Source organism: Halichoerus grypus, chromosome 8, assembly GCF_964656455.1.
Source record: "Halichoerus grypus chromosome 8, mHalGry1.hap1.1, whole genome shotgun sequence".
Classification (NCBI taxonomy): domain Eukaryota; kingdom Metazoa; phylum Chordata; class Mammalia; order Carnivora; family Phocidae; genus Halichoerus; species Halichoerus grypus.
In genome coordinates, this window is record NC_135719.1 from 106566970 (window position 1) to 106580828 (window position 13859).

The window sequence follows — 13859 nt, forward strand, 5'->3', positions numbered from 1 at the left end:
GCTATGACATGGCACATTTAGCACAGTTCTTCAACATTCTAAATATCACTACTGAGAATTTTTGTAAAATACTATATTCTACAAGTCATTTGTTCTTACATTTTAAATTCAATTGAGGACATTGCCTCTTTGCAATTCTACCTCCTTGACATTTATTTTTCCCCGTCAGTTTCTTCTTCCCATAAGTGTTGGTGTTGTGTAAGATGCTCCCTGGATAACCTGTATGTTGCCTACACCTACATCTGTACTCCTCAGGGGTTCAAACTCCCACAGATCCCTACTAGAGTCTCAAGTCTGATGGGCATTCCCCTGTTGAAGTAGACTCATCTTCCCCTGTCAATCTGTTCTTCTTCCTTGCCTACTTCAGATGTTGATCAGAGAGGATTGAGGTTGAGTGAAATTGGAAAGACAGAAAAGAAGAGATTAGGGAGTAAGTTCAAGTTTGTAGTTTTGCTGATTGTTACCAAATTAGCTCTTAGCAAATCCAGTTAATTTCACCTCCTAGGCATTAAAAAGAAAACCCCCTCTTTGCTATCTCTATTTTACCTCCCTAGATTGTATAATGGACACACAATGGTCTCTATGTGTGCTTGGACTTCACAAATCGGTCTCACATCCACCAGAAAGAGCTCAAAAGTACTATTCTGAGTATATCACTTATCTGCCTACAATCTTCTGTTGAACAATCACATTTTGAGGTGGTCAGGACAGTGAGCCAAACTTAAAGTAACAATCAAGCCTTTATTCACTCACTGTGATAGCGCAAGCCAGAGGCCAAAAGAGAGGCACCAGTTCTGCAATGCTCCATTCCTTGCCCCGCCCACCATGGGCCAGCATTAGGCAAGGGTCGGGTGGGTGCAGTGCAGGTGCAAGGAGGCATCTCATTCCAAGGGGCCCCAAACAAAAGGCTCCTGACTCTTTATGGACTCATGGGTTGAGGGGAAAGAAAGGGGGAAGAGCCAGAAGTGGAAAGATACCGAGTCAAGTGGAGAAAAGTGCCTCAACCAAAGACCCCTGATAAGGAGGTCTTAGCAGAAGCACCTGGAAGGTGCCTCAGTCAAGGTCCCTGATAATGAGGCCTCTGAATGGAGACACTTGAGCTAAAAGTACAGGTTACATATGAGCATGTCTGGCTTAGGTGCCTGAGTCTTGGACCTCAATGTTCTCTAGAAAACACAATGCACTGGGCATGCACCCAGTCTGGTGTGGGCAGGGCACCTTTCCCCTAAGAGGCCTGCCAGACAATGACTATAATTGCCTATGGTCAGGACTCATAGGTCACGCAAGGATTCTGGCTTGGAGCTAAACTCCTCACCCTTCAGTGGCTACCCCAAAGCCTCAACCTCTTCACATGGTAAACAAAGATCCCTTCATCTGACCCCCATACCTACTCTTCTGCTATAATCTCCTGCTTCACATTTCATACTCCAGTAAAAACTGCCCCCCTCCATGTGGCGCCTGGGTGGCTCAGTCAGTTAGGCATCTGCCTTTGGCTCAGGTCATGATTTCAAACCACAATGGGCTCCCTGCTCAGCAGGGAGTCAGCTTCTCCCTCTACCCCTCCCCCTGCTCTCTCTTAAAAAAAATAAATAAAATCTTCTAAAAAATTTATTTAAAAAAAACAACTGCCCCCCTCCAAAGTATTCTAACCTCCATGCCTTTGTTCACAGTTTCCCCTGCTTTCCCCACCTTCTGTTTCTTCACCAAGCAAACTCCCACTTATCCTTTTAAGATTTATCCCAGGTGCCACCTCCACCAGGAAGCCTTCTTAACAAATATCCACCTTCATTCTAGACACAAGTAACTCTTCCCTATGCTGTGGGTCCTTAAGCCCCCATGCACACAAATTGCTACCAATTTACTTACTACATAATATTTCCTGTTTCTGTATCTGTCTATGTAACAAAACACTAAATTCCTAGAGAACAGAAGCCATATCAGCTCTTTGGAATTCCTCTCCAAAGGCCACCATTCACTCTTTACAATTGGCTTCTTAGTCTACAGGCCTTAGGCTCCATGGTTGTCAGGGATTTCTAAAATCTTTTCATTTATATATGATGAGTACTGGAACATTTAAAGGTGTCCATTTGCAAAATGATAACCACAACTTTTCACCTGTAAGTTCTGAATTTCCTGTCATTTAACTTTCACCCAATTTTTATGGGAATCCAGTCCGAGAGAAGGAAGAGGGGAGCCAAGCAGACAACAAAGATACTCAATGTCAGCAAAGGTCTTAGTAGCCAGCAGTCCTAACACAACATTAAACTGGACAAGTCCATGTAAACTTGTGTCCCTGATGAAGTCGTAGCTTCTAGCTGTGTCACCGAAGAGGAAACCAGACTTCATTCAGGGAGAGATTGCAAGAATGGACTCCACATAGGCCTAAATCCCAGGCCTAAAGATTCTATGCCAAGGAAATTTAGATTCTCTCTCTCTCTCTCTCTCTCAGTAAACACTAAAATGTGTGCTGGGACTACTTGCACTGTTTCTGCACCTACTGAGTAGGCACAGAGCTACAGACTCCAGAAAAATCAGGCTGGGGTGAGAAGCATGCCAGACATTTTAAAAAATCCCAGTGAGAATAGCAAAGATGAGCTTTTTACCTGGTAAAATCCTTACTCCACAGTTATATTCAAAAGCAAAAGCAATACTATGACCATGTGATTGTGTCCTCTCCCATTTTTATACAAAGATGTTTCTGTATCCTTTGCCATTCAAGACATTTTAGATCCTCTACATAGGGAGAAGATAGACCAGGAATTTGTATGAAATGAACGTCTACAAATATAATGTTAAAACCCTAAAATATTTTAATGGATTGTGGCTGCCTCAAATGAAATCAAGAGATAAATAACAATAAATGAATGTGCACCCCCTGTACTTACAAGAGAACATGAGCAACAATGGCATTCACATCGAACAAGGTATCAGTAGGGAATTCTCTGAGTAAGATGTTGCCCCTATAAAAAAATTTAAAAAGCATTACAGAAATATTTCCTTGGAATTCATTTTTCTTGTCTCTCTAATACAGTAGGTTTTAAGTTCTTTGATGTTAGAGCCTGGGTGCACCTCACCTACCAGCGTGCTGACCGTAAAACACACAAAAATATTTATTGAATATTCACTCAATAAATATGTTGACTTTGAAGAGCCTAGACCCTGGGCTAGGCAAAAAGACTGGGAAAGCACAGGAGTCTCAACAAGGCTTCCTACCAATCTCCCAGTCACATACACACATTTTTCCTAAATGGGCTGGGAAGGAGACAAGTAGGAAAGAAAAAGAACTGTCCTTACAGTTGATCTCTGAGGAGACAGAATATGTCCCCACTTCTTAGGCCAAATCCCAACAGTTTGAGAAAAAGACTTTGAGAAACCTGAGAGACTAGCAGACCAAAGTGGAGAGGAATCTGTAACTGGGACATTGGCAGATCTCTCAAAAATACATTTCTTTCACACCCAAATATGGACCTGACAGATCTATTTGAAACACTAAATTTATGAAGTGCTTACTTTCCAGGCACTTATAGTAGGAGTTTACATAAGAATTCTCATGTAACATTCAAAACAAGCCTGTGAGGTAGGTTTTATAGCTATTTTACCTCATTTTATAGATAAGGAAGCTGAAGCACAGGTAACAAATCTATGACTTAGACTCTTTGCTAAGCTTCATGTGACCTCCCCCCCGCAACTGTATACAACTTTATTCTGGCTCAGTGATATTTTGTATATTTTAATATTCTAGAAGTATAGCTTTGTATCCGCCTATCACACTCAAAAAAATACTTTACCTGAATAAATATGCTCTCACCAAATCCTTTTCTTCTCCACAGTATCTTGATGTTTCTTCTTTGACACAATTAACCTTTAAAAGATTATATTTAAGGTTTAGAGTATATATCAAAAGGTCAAGTTTCTTGGTTAGGGAAACAAGAAGGAAAATTAAACAGCACAGTCTGTCTCCAGGTCAAATTTTTTATTTTACTTTTCTTTCTGATTTGAATCCTATAATTGCTTATTTATTCAAGTGCTTGAGGTAACCCCGAGAAAGGAATTATTTCTACACCTAAGAGTTATATTTAATTATACTTGAGAGAATACTTATGGAACAAGTAGAAAGTAACCAAGTAGAAAAGGAAAGAAACAATGAAGGTGGGACAAAAAAATCATGAGTAAAAGCCAAGAAGCAGAAGTAAGTGGTTAAGTTGGGAGCATGAAAGCATCTCAACAGCTGGAATAAAGATACTGCTGGTTTCTTATCCAAAATCCAGCCTTCCCTTTTGTTCTACTACCAGAACTTCCCTAAACGCAAGTGCCCCAATGAAAGACTTTTCCAGACTCCCCAACAGCTACAGATGGCCAAACAGTGTTAGAAGTCACTGGGGTTGGATTCCAGATGGTTCTTAAAAGGGAGCTGACTTATACTCTTTTTCCACTTCTTCCTGACAAAAAACAGACAAGGCAGCTGGGGCACCAGCAGTAATCATGGACCATAAAACATCTTTAAAGGAGAAACCCCTGCTGAGCATGGTGCCACAGAAAGAATGAACCCTAATCACTGATGACGTCAGAGCAGCCCTAATAGCCCTTGATAGTTTATAATCTAGACTCTGTGTGAAAAATATAAGAATAATCCTGGCAGCAACATGAAGATACAGTGGAAGGCAAGAGAGCACAAAGATAAGGTGGCAGGTTAAACAAATATCACATCAGTACGGGGCAAGGATGACTGGCACCTGAAGTAAAGCAGAGAAGGACAGAAAAGGTTCAAGAGATTTCTCACCAATCCAGTAAGGAGAACTAGGGAGAAGAAGAGGCATGTGTATGCAGCCTGGGATAGAAGGGGAAGGAAAGAGATAAAGAGAACAAAGAGGTTTCGAGATGGGGCAATGGGTAGCTACCAACAAAACTTAAACTAAGGCTGGAAGAAAAACAGTTATTTCATTTTAGATTTTGTTTTTGATTTTTTTAAATGGGTTTGGGTTTTTTTTTTGTTTTGGGGGTTTTTTTTTTAAAGATTTTATTTATTTATTTGAGAGAGAAAGAATGAGACAGAGAGGGCATGAGAGGGGGGAGGGTCAGAGGGAAAAGCAGACTCCCTGCTGAGCAGGGCGCCCAATGCGGGACTCGATCCCGGGACTCCAGGATCATGACCTGAGCTGAAGGCAGTCGTGCCCCATGGGTTTGGGATTTTGTGTGTGTCGTTCAATTTAATTTTAATGGAGTTTGAGGAAGCAGAATGACAACTGGGGAAGCTACATTTATTTTCAAAAGCTACAAAAGGAGAACTGACACTCAGAAAAAAATATTAGGAAAAAAGAATTAGAATTAAAAGTCAGAATACAGCTACACCCGCCAAAAAACTGAATGTTAGCAAGAATTTTTAAAAGTCAGAGCATAGGTGATGATTGACATTATGACAATAGATTTTCTTTCCATTCATCCCATTCAACATATATATGAACGTCTACCATATGTTAGTCACTCTTCTAGTCACTGGGGTACCGTTAGGTTCCAAATAAAGATCTTTATCTTTAGAACTTACATTCTAAAAGCAGAGACAGACAATTTTAAAAACTAATATGTAGTGTTAAGTCCCATATAGGAAAAAAAAAGTAAGGGGATAGTGTGTGACAGGACATTTTGGATAGTAATCAAGGAAGGCTTGGGGGAGGGGGTGACCTTTGCACAAAGAACAGAAGGAATGGAACGACGCATATGATTATCATATAAATGTGTGGAAGAGAGGAGTTCTAAGCAGAAGGGAAAATATTTGCAAACGCCTTGTGGAAATAACACTTCCAGCAGGTTCAGGTAACAAAAAGATGACCTGTAGGTGTCAGGAACAAACTGAGCAAGGTAAAGGGACAAAAAATGAAATCAGAGAGGAAGCCAGTGTCCACAAGAGTGAAGAGTTTCTATTTTATCCTAACTGTAACAGGAAACCTTTCTGAAGGGGTAGCAAAGGGACCTGACACATATGACTTATGTGTGGAGAAAAGTTTAGTGGGACAAGAGTGAGAGGAGAAAGACCAATTATTAGAAGGCTACCGTAGTTTCCCAGATGAGAACTGATGAAGGTTTAGATAAGGGGAGGGAGGGGTCAGATTTGGGAAGTTTTGATAATAGAACCTAAAGATTTGATAATAGAACCTAAAGATTTCTTGATGGCTTGAGTTAGGTCCTCAATATAGGTCTGTCTTATTCACTAGTCTCCTTTCCACATAGCTTAGCATCCTCAACTGTAAAATCAAGACTTTAAGTTTTGTTAGTTCATAAAGGCAACACCCTGGGCATGAACCTTAATATTCTATTCTAGTTACTAGATACACAGTTACTAGCTACTAGATAAACAGCATGATTATCCCTTTTGAATCTCCTACCAACCTAGTATTTCATTTCTAAACTTTAGAATTTTATTAAAAGCTCCTCAAAGATGAGCACCATTATCATTCTAGAGTGTAATCAGCTGTTTAAAGTTAACAAAGGTACATATAGAATTGACATAAAAAAAGATTTTTTTAAAGTATTAAGCAGTGATATAATAAGAAATAGATAATTGGTTTTTGCCCCTGGTTCCTGACACAGGGCTCCTAAAACCCTTGTTATTTCCTGAGTGATAGGAGTGTTAGGAGTATCTTTTGTTCTAATATTTGGTCTTTAACCCCAGTTCCTTATATGAGAGCTTCTAAGACTCTTGGAAACCCCTGCAGTGTTAAGAGTATCTTTCTGCATGCTAATGAGGTGACTGATCCCTGGGGGCCCCTATATAGCTTCGAGATGGAGACTGCTCACCAAAAGGACAAGGCATGATTAGAAGGTTGAACTTTCTGTCCCACCTCCTATCCTCAGGGCTGGAGATATAGTTAATCACCAGCAGCCAAAGATTTAATCAATCATGTCCACGTAACGGAATCCCCATGAAAACCCTAAACAATAGGTCTTGGAGAGCTTCCAGGGTGGTGAACACATCTAAGTACCAGGAGGGTGGTACAGTCCAAACCAGAAGAGGACAGAAGCTCCTGTGCTCAAGACTTCCAGACCTCGCCCTATGCATCTCGTCCTTTGGGCTATTCCAGGGCTCTATCATTTATAATAAATCAGTAATAGTAAACAAAGTGTCTTCCTTCAATCCTGTTAGTTATATAGCAAATTATCGAACCCAAGGAGGTGGCTGTAAGAACCCCCAATTTGTAGCCAAGTCAGGCAGAAGTTGTAGGTAACCTGGGAATCCACTCCTTGTGATTGGCATCTGAACTGGAGGGCAGTCTTATAGGACTGAGCCCTTAACCTCTGAGATCTGGGCTAAGTGGGCAGCTAGTGTCAGAACTGATTGGTGTGGAAAACTCACACATTTGATGTCAGAAGTGTTCTCTGGGTAGAAGAAAGAGTTTCCCTTTAATAGCCAAGGTTAGTTAACCTTTCTAGGATTCCTGCCCTGGGAACTCTAACTGCAGGGACCAAGTGGGACAGCAGCCATCTCTCAGAGGTAGAAGGCTAGTGAACTAAGAAAGAATAAATGTACACAGAAAGTCAGGGAGACACTAATCTGAGATAATTTAATAATCACTGGGTTTTAATCATTTAATTTTCTGAGGTACAAATTCTAAGATTAAAGTAAATGAAAAGCTCATGGAGCTATCTAATCTATGATGCATGTGGAAATTTTCCATAATACTCAATGACAAGTTTAAACATTCTTTTGAGAAAAAAATTAAATATGTCATTTCAAGTTAGGTTGTTTTGACTTTGTTCTAAAAATAAAGGAAAAACTGCAACATAAGTAATTATAAAGACCTAGAAGAATAGAAAAGGAAAAATACTTCAATTACCTCAATTTTGGTATCTCAGTTTGTGCTAATAGAAAATAAATAGTTGAATGTGGAGATCTATTATAATATATTTGTCAGGCAAAACAACAAAGCTTAACTATAGGATTGAAAACTGAACTATAGCCTCAATAAAACAGTTTGCAAAATAAATTAAGTTCTAAGCTAAAGAATTTTGAACAGCTTTTTTTCTTCATGTACTAATTTACACAATAATCTGGAACTTCCTATGCTTCTGATTTTTCGTATAAAAAAAGGTAGAAAAAATTATTTTTCCAATCTGGAAAAGGTGTGAAACATAAGTATATTTAGATACTCAGTCTTAAGTCATACAATTGTAAAGTGTTTGTCACTAATAATTTAGTAACAAAAAATGTCTTTCTACCTTTGCAACTGAAATTCCATAGTCCTGGAGAGGTTTAACAGCCTCATTCAGTTCTTCAAGAAATACAGAGGTTCTTGGAGAATCTAAAATAAGAAATGTTTTATGAATGTTTTATGGCTTGCTCCTTAGGAAAGATGAATTTTTAAAATTAAAGCCCAAAGCTGCAAACTGAAGAAGAAATAGATTAGTTTGCCCCACAAGTAGACAAAACAATAAATAAACATACCTAGATATATATTTTTACACCCTTATTTCCTATTGCCTCATTATTCTTATTTCTAATGTTTTTATGATAGATTTTAACTTTGTAAGTAAATTTTAAAAATTTCTAAAACAAGAATAGAATGTTTAATTTAAAGCTAACATTTGGCATTATTTTTCCAAGTTTAATACCACATACACAACACACATGGATGCATGCACAAAACTTTCAAAATGATTTTAAAGCTTTTTTTTATGAGAGAGAGAGGGAGAGAGAGAATGCATGCAAGTGAGGGGAGAGGCAGCAGGAGAGGAAGAGAATCTCAAGCAGCCTCCACACCCAGCACAGAGCCCATCGTGGGGCTCAATCTCACAACCCTGAGATCATGACCTGAGCTGAAATCAAGAGTCCAACACTTAACTGACTGAGCCACCCAGGCGCCCCTCAAAATGATTTTAAAATACCATTTTCAAATGAAAATTATAAGAGAGCCAACAGAAATGTGGATTCATTTCACTTACTAATTCCAAGAATAGTTTTTTTTAAGGGATAAAGACTTAATGAGACCATTACAATTTTTAGTTACGTTCAATTGGTTAATCAGTGTAATTAATGGTACAGCTAAAGCAGAGTATTAAACAAAAGAACTACTGATACTTCGTTTAAAGTTTTAAAACACTTTTAAATATTTGTTCACTAAAAATACCAAAAAGTATACTTTCAGAAATGACTAGATGAAATTCAGATGTTATTCACTAATTCTTATCTAGTATTTACTATGGACTAGTAACATGAGTAAATTCATTTAATCCTCACAACAAATTTACAAAGCAAATATTATTTCCTCATTATGGATGACAACAAAAACAGAGAGGCTAAGTGACTTGATCAAAATCATACAGTGGCACAATCAGGATTTAAACTCAGGCAGACATATTTTAGTAGCAGCTTTATAGCACATAATACTAATCGTGACAATAAATTCCCACTGAGAATACTGATTAAATAGCAATAGAAACATCACAAAAATAATGTAGAATATAAAAAATACTTACCAGCTTGACAAAAATAAGCTAAGGAGGCTTTTCCTGGTTGCAATGTACTGAAATATTTCTGAGGACTCAGTTCTGATAGAGAGTCTACTGCTGACTTATAAAAAACGCACATCATAACAAAAGAGATGCCAACTCTAAATATATTGAAACTGAAAGACATCATCAGCTGTAGTTGTACATGGGCAGGAGATTTTCGTCTGTTTTGTTCAGTGCTGTGGTTCTGTTGCCTAGGATAATACCTAGCAAGAATAGGTGTTCAACAAAGTTTTGCTGAATAAATTTGTTAAATGAATGAAGTAAAATCTGCAAAAAGAATAATATAAGGCATTACTTATATATTTGATTTTGCCTGTACTTTCCTATTTCCCTCTAGTAAATATTTGAGAGGGATGACATAAAATGACATTGATTTAATAATACTACTGATTTTTGATACTTGCAAAAGATATAAAAGATATCTAGAAAAAGCAACATGAAATATTTTAAGTTTAATAGGTATTTACTAGAGTATGTTAAGCTAATTGTCATTTTTAAGGGTTCTAAAATTAATTCTCAAACATTATTTAATCCTTGTTTTAAACTGGGCATTTTATCTTTCTCTACCTAGAGCAGATTTACAATCAATACTCAGTTATTTAATACCATTAAATGGGAGTGAGACATCCAAAATCTATATCTACTATGTCTACATTCTTTTTACTTTAAATTCCCTAGAAGCTAGCAATTAAAACTATTTAAAGAACATTCCTTCTGGGGCGCCTGGGTGGCTCAGTCGTTAAGCGTCTGCCTTCGGCTCAGGTCATGATCCCAGGGTCCTGGGATCGAGCCCCGCATCGGGCTCCCTGCTCAGCAGGAAGCCTGCTTCTCCCTCTCCCACTCCCCCTGCTTGTGTTCCCTCTCTCGCTATGTCTCTCTCTGTCAAATAAATAAATAAAATCTTTAAAAAAAATAAAGAACATTCCTTCTAAATATACTTTTAATACATGACTTAGACTTATTTATACAGTTTAGAAATTCAAGCCTCTTTTTCAACCCATATTTTAATTCAACTCTATCTTCTGAACTCAGATTTGTTTTAGATACCCTCCTCTCAGCTTCTTTCAAGCTGTACTTACTTCTATGCTATCCTCTGCATCTGTTGTCAATTCTTTGTCTTCTATTTTGCTATCTTCAAATTTCTCTTGAACAATTTCTTCTTTCAGGAAGTTTTTCTACTGATGATCTATACTACCTAAGTTTAAAAAAAGATAGTTTGGGAAAATTAGTGTAACATAAATATATCATACTTCTAGAAGGTAAAGATACACCCACAAGCATAGGTGAGAATTTTAATTTTTTTTTAATTTCAAATAGAACCCTTACCTTTCAAACAAAGGATCACTACCTCAAAACAAGAGACAGAAAAAAAATAGCTAAAAATTACTCATAAGAAAAGGGGTAGACTTTCTCAGTAAAGAATAAAATGATAAAAGAATGAAAAACTTAGGGACAATTACACTAAATTGGATATTTACTTCGCTCTTTCTTAAGATTTTACTTATTTATTTGTCAGAGAGAGAGAGAGAGAGAGAGAGCATGCACAAGCAGGGGGAGCAGCAGAGGGAGAAGCAGGCTCCCGGCTGAGCAAGGAGCCAGGACTCTAGGATCATGACCTGAGCCAAAGGCAGATGCTTAACCAACTGAGCCACCCAAGCAGCCCTACTTTGCTCTTTCAATCTTATCAGTAAGCCTATAATTTCTCTCCTTAAGAAGCAGGTATTCCTATGATCCTATGCCTTGTTTCTTAAATTCCACATATGAGTGAGATCACATGGTAATTGTCTTTTCTCTGATTGACTTATTTCACTTAGAATAATACCCTCTAGTTCCATCCATGTTGTTGCATATGGCAAGACTTCATTTTTTTTGATGGCTGCAGATCATGGAGGAAGAGAGAAAAAAAATGACACAAGACAAAACCAGAGAGGGAGACAAACCATAAGAGACTCTTAATCTTAGGAAACAAACTGAGGGTTGCTGAAGGGGAGGGGGTGGTGAAGTGGGGTAACTGGGTGATGGACACTGGGGAGGGTATGTGTTGTAATGAGCACTGAGTATTATATAAGATTAATGAATCACAGACCTGTACCCCTGAAACAAATAATACATTATATGTTAATTAATTGAATTTAAATTAAAAAAAAATTTTTAAAGCAGGTATTCCTAAAAAAAAAAAAAGCTAATTACTCATCAATTACTTAACATTATTTTCATTAGAGCTAATTTATATCAGTAAACAAATCTGCCACTGATATTTAATAATGAACCAAGAGTTCAAAAACTCAAGTAGAATGAGTGAGGACTCTGAGTGGTATTTTTAATGATATAATTAAGGAGTATCCTTGATATTAACACTGATTACACATTATAGCCATTTTATTTATTTTTATTTTTTTTTTAAGATTTTATTTATTCATCCGAGACACAGAGATACAGAGAGAGAGAGAGAGCATGAGCAGGGGGAGAGGCAGAGGAGAGGGAGTAGCAGGCTCCCCGCCAAGCCAGGAGCCGGACGTGGGGCTTGATCCCAGGACCCTGGGATCATGACCTGAGCTGAAGGCAGATGCCCAACCATCTGAGCCACCCAGACGCCCCACATTATAGCCATTTTAAACCAGTGTATTTTAAAGCCACTTATATTAATGGGAATGGTTTAAAATAGGTCATTCAATATTTTCTCTATTGGGCGGGGTGGGAAATGCATGCATCCTGAGGCTAAGGGAATAACTATATAATATCTGTTACTATATGAAATAACTAAAACACAATGAAAAGATAAAACTTTTAAATAAAAGTATATTTGAACAATTCAAGTATAAATATAATTTTTCCTGGGCTTGTGGTTACAATTCAGTTATTTTAACACTAAATTGGACAGTAGGGTTAACATATGATTCTTTTCCCATAGAATGAATTTTGTAGCAGCAAAAGGTCTAACTGCACATTCAGTGCTAGAATAGTTTTCCCACACCTATCTCATTGGACAAATGAAATTATAGATGTGGAAGCACTATGCATTTGGTTAATTAGAGATGTTGGTGATTATTCTCACATACATACTTTCAGGGACAGGAACTCATTAGTATCTATAACCTTTGCAGTTTGTTCCATCTTTGATAAATTTGATTATTTAAGGAATTACTTAAAGCAGAGAATATTGCACAGGTCAGCCAGAAATAGTTTACATGGTTATAATAAAATAAACACTGAATAATGATTTAACCAAATTCAAGACAACCACAGTTCAGAGGATGGGGAGACAGAAATTAAGGAAACACAAAGTCAGGGTGGGAAGAGGAATAAAAGAGAGCTAAATCTTCGCTTTCACAACACCAAAAGCCAAGTTTATTAGAAATAGGAAAATCAGTGCCAAAAGAAACAGGGAGCGATTTAAATAATTGCCTCTAAGGAATAAGAAATTGGAGGAGGAAGATACCAAGGGGACTTTTGGAGTCTTACGTAGAACCATCTGACTCTTTAAATAGTGTACCTTTTCATTTTGATTTTATTTTATTTTATTTATTTATTTTTTTTTAAAGATTTTATTTATTTATTTGACAGAGAGACACAGTGAGAGAGGAAATACAAGCAGGGGGAGTGGGAGAGGGAGAAGCAGGCTTCCCGCTGAGCAGGGAGCCTGATGTGGGGCTCGATCCCAGGATCCTGGGATCATGACCTGGGCTGAAGGCAGACGCTTAACGACTGAGCCACCCAGGTGCCCCTCATTTTGATTTTAAAAGTTAAGGTCATTCTATTTGGACTACGTCAAAATAAAAAGCTCTGCACAACAAAGGAAACAACCAAAAAACTAAAAGACAATCTACTGAATGGGAGAAGATATCTGCAAATGACGTATCCAAAGAAGTGTTAAAATCCAAAATATATAAAGAACTTATACAACTCAACATCAAAAAAAAAACCAAGTAATCCAATTTAAAAATGGGCACAAGACAAGAACAAACATTTCTCCAAAGATGACAAACAGATGGCCGACAGACACATGAAAATATGCGCAACATCACTCATCATCAGGAAAATGCAAATCAAAATCACAATGAGATATCACCTTGCGCCTATCAGAATGGCTAAAATCAAAAGCTCAAGAAACAAAGCGTTGGTGAGGATGTGGAGAAAAAGGAACCCTCATGCACTGTTGGTGGGAGTGCAAACTGGTACAGCCACTGTGGAAAACAGTATGGAAGTTCCCCCCAAAATTACAAATATAACTACCCTATGATCCAAAAATTGCACTACTGGGTATTTACCCAAAGAATACAAAAACATTAATTCAAAATGATTTACATACATTTATGCTTATTGCAGCATTACTTGCAATAGCCAAACTATGGAGG

The 13859-nt window shown here is 37.7% G+C and overlaps 1 protein-coding gene across 3 annotated transcripts in view; it reads right to left on the reverse strand.

The window, feature by feature from the left end:
- The window catches only part of TXNDC16 (thioredoxin domain containing 16), a 125837-nt gene that overhangs the window by 105412 nt on the left and 6566 nt on the right, over positions 1 to 13859 (reverse strand). For 2 of the 3 annotated variants that reach the window (XM_078053699.1, XM_078053697.1), the window contains exons 2-6: positions 10584 to 10695; positions 9469 to 9771; positions 8212 to 8294; positions 3789 to 3862; positions 2886 to 2960 (exon numbers count right to left, since the gene is read on the reverse strand). In XM_078053699.1, coding sequence (XP_077909825.1) covers positions 2886 to 2960; positions 3789 to 3862; positions 8212 to 8294; positions 9469 to 9631 — 395 coding nt within the window. In that variant the 5' untranslated portion in view covers positions 9632 to 9771; positions 10584 to 10695. Of the gene's footprint in view, positions 1 to 2885; positions 2961 to 3788; positions 3863 to 8211; positions 8295 to 9468; positions 9772 to 10583; positions 10700 to 13859 lie in introns of all 3 variants that reach the window. The other variant, XM_078053698.1, reaches the window with a different exon arrangement.